At 38.2% G+C, this 8,538-nt stretch overlaps 1 protein-coding gene across 2 annotated transcripts in view; it reads right to left on the minus strand.

Moving 5' to 3' along the window:
* Window positions 1–280: 280 nt before the first annotated feature.
* Window positions 281–8,538, minus strand: part of Lhx9 (LIM homeobox 9) — a 14,077-nt gene continuing 5,819 nt past the window's right edge. Inside the window, exons 4-5 of one of the 2 annotated variants that reach the window (XM_021198640.2) lie at window positions 4,451–4,653; window positions 281–480 (exon numbers count right to left, since the gene is read on the minus strand). In XM_021198640.2, the coding sequence (XP_021054299.1) occupies window positions 424–480; window positions 4,451–4,653 (260 nt within the window). In that variant the 3' untranslated portion in view covers window positions 281–423. Of the gene's footprint in view, window positions 481–2,702; window positions 3,387–4,450; window positions 4,654–8,538 lie in introns of those variants that run through there. The other variant, XM_021198639.1, reaches the window with a different exon arrangement.

Genomic DNA, 8,538 nt, shown 5'->3' on the forward strand with positions numbered 1-8,538 from the left:
CATTAACAGGTAGGACTGATACACATTAGCAAGCAGATGAAATGGATGTTTTTGGACTTTATTTTACAGCTATTGTGCTTGACAAATGTGTGGAATTGTTTCAGTAATAATTTTCTCCAAATGTGGGGAGGGCATCTTACTGCCAGCTTGCTCTGATTTAGACGTGGTTTATCTCGCTCTTTTGTTAAACCACATGAGGCTAAGCCTTCATTTGTGTCAGACATCATAAAGAACAGGTTTTCTTAACATTCAATAAATGACACTTAAGTCTCTCTCTCTCTCTCTCTCTCTCTCTCTCTCTCTCTCTCTCTCTCTTTCTTTTGGTTCAATAAACTTTTAAATGTATGATTATCATAACCTAATAGTGTCTTTGTCTTCACTGCAGTGGATTTCCGATCAAACTTTTCCCCTTCTTTTAATACTTTAGGGAATTTTCAAACGTCGGGATGTTTGGCTGTAATGCCCCAAGATTTGTTCTCCCTGAAAAAAAATCATAGTGACAATTTATTAACTACAGAGCAACTTGGCTTTTAGGGGTCTGCAATTTCTATTTAGATTTACAAATATCCACTTGTGCTCAATAGACCTGATATTAAATCTTAATCATATTTAAGGTTTCTTTTCATGCAATTACAGATCTGTTCATTTATTTTTATTCTAAAAATTGAACTGAGTCAAATCAGTGGGGCATTACTTTTATTATAAACACGAATATTTAAGAGTATTTCAAGACTAAATCAGATTTTATCTTCAATGGTGTGTGCATTTGATATGAATCAGAAGTTTGGAAACCTAAGAGCTATTTGTCTGTTTGAATTTTTGATTGAGCTGCTATTTTTTATCTTTTACACATAGATATTGAAAACAAACTAATGCAAGTAAAACTTAAATAAAACTGATGGGAAATAAAACTCCTTAGATTCAAAATGGTTTATTCACACAAATTTAATAGGATATATCACAATTGTTTGGTCCATAAATATTTAGGGGAAATAGTTTCTATACAATGCATTTATCAATAAACAAAGGAACATGGACAATTTTGCTAGATCACTTACTGTACTATAAACACGAAGCTCAATATATAAGATTATTGAATTTATCAACTATTTTTGAAAGAGTGCACAACTGCTTTCTATGACATGTTTGTCCCCTCTAACAGGATACACCATAAAAAGAGTTTCAGAAATAAGAGGTAAAACAGTACAAAACTAGCGAGGTGTCGAAAGGGTTAACAGTTAATTTAACAAACAACACATATATCCTGATTTTTCACAAACTCACTTCCAAGTTATATCATAAGGCACATAGGAGAACTGAGTTATAATTAGTCTACTTAATAAAGTAGATCTGTAGTACCATATATTGTTCTGTCAAAGAACAAAATTTATAAGTCTCGATATTTTACCTGTAAAAGTGTGTAAATAAGATCTCAGCCTTACCAAGATTGTTTGGTCTGGTTAGTGGTAAATGCCCAAAATGTAAGAGAAATACGAAAGGTCAAGATTTAAGCTCCATAGAAGATGACCACACTTGCTAAATATATAATGGCGATCACACTTTTCTTCTGTTACAGTGTTAACTTCTCTTCCATCATCATCTTTTTTTTTAAAAATAAGCTACTTTCTGTGCTAATTTTCTAAAGACCCTGAGCAAAAGTTACAATAATGCACTTTAATGTGGGCAGTGAACTGTCGATATGTAACCACACATTTATACAGCCAGAAGGGCACCTTTAAAATCAATTAAATAGCCACTTCGACCACCAGAGGAGATTTAAGGGGTGCAAAACGGTGGACAGTATGTGCAAAGTTATTCTTAACAATCCACTAAAGCAAGACATAGATCTTGACTTCTTTTTTTATTATTATTTTAGGAAATCCACAACCTAGTTGTTTTTTTTTTTTTTAACTACAACAGAAGCAGATAGATGAACATTCACCACTGCCCAGACCATTAAGATTTCACCTCAAATTAAAAGAAAAAAAAAATGCTACTGTAAACTAGGAAATATATTCAGCTTGGCATCCACAAGGCTTCTGAGTTTATCTACTTTAAGAGTCACAACTTCACATCTGTAAAGTTAAAAAGATTTTATACATAAATCAACCTGTGCCAAAATAAAATAAAGAAAAACCAAATAATTCTCATTGTTGGTATTAGTTTACTAAGTTGGTTTAAAAAAAAAGAAAAAGAAAGAAAGAAAAGACATTATGTAGAATGCCAGATACAATATCATGGTACAGCTGAAGCCAATTAATCAAGTATTAATTAAATTATGCCATTATTTTTACTTCTTAAAAATTATATTTTGCTTATTTCCATTTCTCGGGGAAAAACATGATAAAATAGAAAGAATAGTTTCAGAGACTGACTGAGTTTTCTTTTTTTCCTGTGTGTGTGTGTGTGTGTGTGTGTGTGTGTGTGTGTATGTGTGTTTGGGGGGTCAAAAGTTTAGAATTTCAAATTCTAAGTGTAATTTTCGGGGAGTTTAAGATTTTTTTTTAAAGCAATAAAGCTTTGGGATGGGGCCTATACAACTCTAACAGCAGGAAGTAACATTCCTGAGTCAGACTGCCCACCCAGTTAATCACTACTATTTAAAACTGATATTAGCATTTTTGTTTAATTATAGTCTTCACTTGAATTAGTAGTTCAAATTAAAAAATAGTAATAATATATTTAATTTTTTAATATAATCATTTTTAATTTTAAGATAAAAAACAATATCTGTTTCATTAATAACCTGATCACAGGAAAAGGAATGTAATTCGCCCATCATAATACCATTCTTTTTTCCCTTCGAGATTCTGGAAACAAGTAACATACAATTTTAAGAGGCACTTATTACCAACTGAAAAAAAAAAAAAAAACTGATTAAAGAAAAAAGGTCAAATACAACTTGCAGACCAAATTTGTTCATTTAAAAGCGACAATTCTGTAAACTCATAGCCAAGTGGTGTAGATGCTACACACCACACCAAGCTGCTATTTTATTCCCCAAATATCTTGTGGGTTAGAAGAAAGAAAAAAAGTCTTGTAAATAATAAAATAATAATATTAGAATAATAATAAAAAGAGAAAGAATTCTTTTAAAAAACAAAAAAACAAAACCAAAAAAACCAATGTTAGAAAAGGTTCGTTAAGGTAGTTTGTGAGGGGCTTCCGGATTCGTGGCTGTCCATGTTAGAGGTCACAGTTGTCACTACAGTGACAGTGGGATTGGTCAGGTCTGTTAAAGTGGTCGCAGTGCCGGGTGGAGTGAGAGCGCCGCTGTCTGCTGAGGGCGGGGCCGGAAGCGACGTGCCGTCAGCTTTATCAACACCCCCATTCTCCTGCCGCAAAAGGTTCCTTCTGAATTTGGCTCGTGCGTTTTGGAACCAAACCTGCAAACCAATCCCAATTGATTTCTTTATCGATTTTTTTTTTTTAAGTTCTTTTCTCTCTTCCTTTTTTTTCTCTCTTTCTTTTCTTTCCTCTATTTCTCCTTTTAGATATTTGTTTTCTTGGAAAGAAAGTGGACTTTTTCTACTTCTTTCAAAATAAACGAATTCCAGTAGTAGAATAGATTTATACTCTCTTAATTTATATATTCCTGAATTAAATGTGCCACTTGGGATAACTGATGCTGAAACAAAGATACTACAGAAACAAAGGTATGGAGTCTAGGGGAAGTACACCATCTCTCAAAAGAAACGGGGGGGAAAAACAGGGTCATTAAATAAAAGTGTCTCAAAGTAGGAACTACTCACTTGAAGGGAACACCAGAAAGTTTAAGCTGTTTGCTAGTCACCTGACAAATTCTGTACAACAGTAAAACTCTTCCAGTCACAGACCCCAAACTGCCAGAGCGACACAGGAGAGCAGAAAATGTCTGCTATTGGTCATGAGGAGTGGGGAGATGGCAGGTCACTCATGGCAACCCTTTGTAACTTTATAAATCTTCCCGTAAGTCTGGGAACGCAATTCAACACCAGGAAAAACTCCTGGTTTTTAATCACGACTTGGTAAAATGAAAAAACTCCTACACTAACTGCTTACTGAGATACTAACCTTATTTTTGACTGCTCAAGGGCTAGGGGCGGGCCACTTGAATTTGGAAAGTCATAACGGGGGTGGGCTGCCGAGGGTTTGAGGATATGGGACAGTAGATCCTTGGAAACTAGTCCACTAAACCCGACTCTACAGGCAGTACTTGTTTAAATAAAGTCATCGCCATGGATACAGCAATGGGGTTTTGGAGCCCACCTCTCCATCTGTAGGGAGAATGTGAATCTGGATTTCTCCCTGAGTTCCCTCCAGGAAGTCCCTGTAGGAAGATAACTAAGGAAGGAGCCGACTAGGAAGCAGAGTATGAAATAGTCATGTCCAAGTGGTTAGGGAAGAGAACAGGTCAAGGTCAGGGGGAAGGGAGGAGAAATAAACAAAGCCAGTGACGGATGTGGCTTACCTGTAAAACTCTTTTGGTCAGGCCTGTTTTTTGAGCAAGCTGTTTGAGGTCCTTGGCATCTGGGTTATGGTTGATAGCAAAGTAGGATTTCATGGTCCGGAGCTGGTGATGCTTGAAGGAAGTTCGCATCCGTTTGGTCTTCTGGGAAGGTGGATAAGGCTGCTGGTCCCGGTCCAAGTGGTCTGCCTCGTTCTCATTACAACCTGTTGCAGCAAATAGTGAACAAGCAACTGCTCAGTGGAAACTTCTACACTGGCTTAAAGGGTGCAGGGTGTGTGACAAAGCTTCTCCGTGAAGCCAAAGGCTGTCAACCCAGTGGTGATATCTAGACAAGAAGACAGAGGCTACGGTCAGCTAACCAAGGCTATCTGGACACAGCTGGCTTACGTAGTAGAAAACCTGAGTTCAGTTCCCTGTGCTTGGTTCTCAGTAGAAAACGCTGGGGCAAAGGTGAGAAGTAAGGTGAGGAAGGACAACATCAGAAGAGGAGGAGGAGAAACCTTTTTCTGATGATTTATGTGAATCTTCACCCAGGTATCTTACAGCACACACACACACACACACACACACACACACACACACCTAAAGAATGACCTAAGCTGCCCGGTGTGGTGGCACACACCTTTAGTCCCAGCACTTGGGAGGCAGAGGCAGGCGGATTTCTGAGTTCAAGGCCTGGTCTACAAAGTGAGTTCCAGGACAGCCAGGGATATACAGGGAAACCCTGTCTCAAAAAAAAAAAAAAAGACCTAAGCCATTTTCCTGTACTCACAGAGCTTTCTCAACCAGGAGAAAGAACATGCATGGTTGGAAAAATGAGGAGACTTGAGAAAAATGACTTTTTTTTAATGTCTTAGAGAATCATAAGAGCGCTCACTGTATTTGGAGTTTTAGCTATCACTGGTTAGCTTAGGCTACGCCAGGAAGAAAACACGTTTCCCTTGGAGTTAGTCTAATAAATATTTCTGAAGGAAAATGAGCCCAGGCTTCTTGTTCACTCCTGCCTGAAGCACTCCCCACAGCTCACTGCTGAGGCAACACGCATGGTTTCTATCCTGCTTGGTCCCCTGTGTCCTGGATGTGTGTGAGTCAGCTGTGAGCTATGCCACTCCTGGCCTGACAGTGAGGGAGCAGCATCTTCTTAGCTCCTGGAAAATCCTCCTTGGCACCAGGGGCAAAATAAGTCACACTTTAAACCAGGGGGAAGTTGCTCTCATCCTCAGGATGTAAAAAGCGCCTCACATGTAAAGCCCTTTCCTGGTTCTGCACAGGCATATGAGGTGAAAACATTTAAACAATAGTTACTAACTGACCTTTGCAAATTCATGGTCTTTGGTTCTTTCAACCCTTATTTTAAATATTTATCTGATCTATTGTCATATCTGACAATCCCGTGCTTCGATGAATTACTGAAAATCAACCTGATCATGTCATTATGGAGGAAAACTTAAATCTTGAAAAAAAAAGTGAGATAGCTCTTAGCGTTACCCTTGTCCTGCTTTTTACAAGGTTGTCTGCCTGCCAGGCTCTGGTTAGAATTTCTTTCAGACTTTTCTAGCCAATCAGTATGTCTATATACACATATGTGCCCAGAAAGCAGCATGTATATTGTGGTAACCAACCAGGAAATCTACTTTAAAAAAAAAAAACAAAACTTGTTTAGTGATAAATTATCCCAAGTATAATAAAACAAATTATGACCTTTTGTGTGTCCTAAGATACAAGGGGGGGGACTGCATATAGAAGGGCAGTTATACAAAAGAGCAGGTGTCTCTGAGTCCTCTGAGGGAGAAAGGACTGTATCATATTCTCCTTTGGTTTTCCTAAGTCAAAAACAAGGCTGTGGACTCAACAAGTCTGAGCTGTTTGTTCGCCAAGGAATTACAAACTCTTGTTAATACAAAGTCAGCTCCGGTGGAGGTAGTGTCCAAGTCAGATGGACGCTGTCAGATTCTGAGCTTAAGCTTCTTATAAGCCAGAAAGGAAACACAGTTCCCAGAGATAACAGAGAGCACATATTTTACATTTTACCCTATTTCATCCCAGTGGGGATATGTCAACTTCAAATAGTCTGCGGGATTGCACTTTCAGATCTGCAGATGGATGAAACAGTATCTTGTGACTGTAAAAATAGGTTATCTCCAGTCAACTGAGCCATATTTCACAGCCAGATTACAAATATACCCTCAGCAAATGGCCAAAGAAGCACATTCCATTCACCGGAGGCCTCTTCAAACGAGATAGCAGGCCTAGTCTATGTGAGCAACTCTTCCTGAGCAACACATCAATAGTCACAGAGACATTAACTTGATGTTTAAATAATACACTTATTTATCCCCCCTCTCCCACGATAACACTTCCTAAAAATGAATAATATCCCCAACCTAGCTATCTCGCTATTCATCATTAAAATGAATCTAAGGAAAAATAAAATAAAATAAGATTTGAGGAAATCGCTTCTCTGTACTCTCTGTTTGGATTTTCTCATTGCAAACTCAATAAAGCAGTTGAGTGTATTAGAAAATTGTTATTGGGTTTGTTGCCACATACCAATTCAGTGTATGACACAGGTATCAGGTCTTTCTTACAATATATGATTCTCATGTGGCTATGTTTGCCCTACATTATCCAACGGGATAGAGAAATATATTTCTGACACAGTTTAAGTCATCATATCCCAAATTGCTTGTGTTTAATGGCAAAAGCTTTATGTAAATTTGCAAATGATTGTTTCCCCTGTGTCCAAGCTTTAGGAATACTTTCCCCAACCCCCTGAATTATAAGAACAAATAACTGTTTAAATCACTTCAAATCTCTGCCTGCAACTACACATCTGTTGTTACTGAAGTTAATGAGAGGAGCTAAATGGTTTACCTTCTGTTGCTTGGGAGATGGTCACCTATCTAAAAGGAGTTTCTGTTCTGAAAGGTTCAGAACCTTCTGAGAATTAACTAATTCCTGGGAGACCACTAGGGGTCAGTGCCAGGCTAATTTAACAAGAGGAATCTTGCACATTTAGAGGCAAGAACCTCAAGAGGGAGGTTTTGAGAAGTAGCAAAAATCCAGTTTCTAAGTTAATGGTCAGTGACCCACGGAGGACATGTTTAGTCTAGGCTAATCTTTTCACCTTTGGGGTGTTTTGCTTCAATCCAACATCTCAGATAAATGATCTATGCCTCCTCCAAAAACATCAGCCTGAATCATTTGATTAATATGTTCAAAGAGGTAGAAACTGAACTAGGAACATTCTCATAGAAAGGTACTTGCCCTGTGGCAAGCACTAACTGATGTCTGCCAAGTTTCCCAGATTCTCTGATGGTCTTTGGACCCTCATCGTGTTTTATGTATGTGCTTTTTAAAACTCATTGTATGAACTTATTTGGATCCCATGAATGCTGTTCTTTATGAAGCTTTACATTTCAACAGAAGTGGCCATCGAAAACCCAGAGCATGCTAAAACGAATGGGCTTAAAATGTGGGTGACTTGTATGTTCTATATTTTAACGTGTTTTAAACTTGCTGGCCCACACATCCCTGCTCCATCTCCATTTGACTGTGTGACACGGTATCATCTGAATCGTAAGTACTCTTTGTAAATTGAGGTGATTCGGGTTAGATTTCTTTAAACTAATTCCTCCAAACTCTCTTCAACTAATCTTAAAAGAAATGTGCACTATTTGCTCATGCCTCTGGGAGTCTCCAGGTGAGGGAATGAATGTTGAGAAGCTGTAGTGGGTTAAGCAGCCTGGGCTCTTGGAACAGGACAATTGACTCAAAGACTGAGCAGCCCTAAGGAGCAAACTAGGAATCCATGCCAGGCTTTTTTTTTTCCCCCTGCTCTCTAGAAAACTAGAAACCAAGTGAAGCTAAACTCTGTTATTCTGAAAGCTTCTTGAGTCTAACATAATGTAAGATCCAAGGGAAAACCAAATTTAGCTAATTAGATTAAATGAAACAAGCAAACAGCCAAGCTGGATCCCAGTTTGACTAGAAATCCCCACCCCTCTGGATTTCAAAGGGTGCAGGCACAGTCCTCTCTCTCTCTCTCTCTCTCTCTCTCTCTCTCTCTCTCTCTCTCTCTCTCTCTC

This window comes from Mus pahari, chromosome 5 (genome assembly GCF_900095145.1).
Source record: "Mus pahari chromosome 5, PAHARI_EIJ_v1.1, whole genome shotgun sequence".
Taxonomy (NCBI): domain Eukaryota; kingdom Metazoa; phylum Chordata; class Mammalia; order Rodentia; family Muridae; genus Mus; species Mus pahari.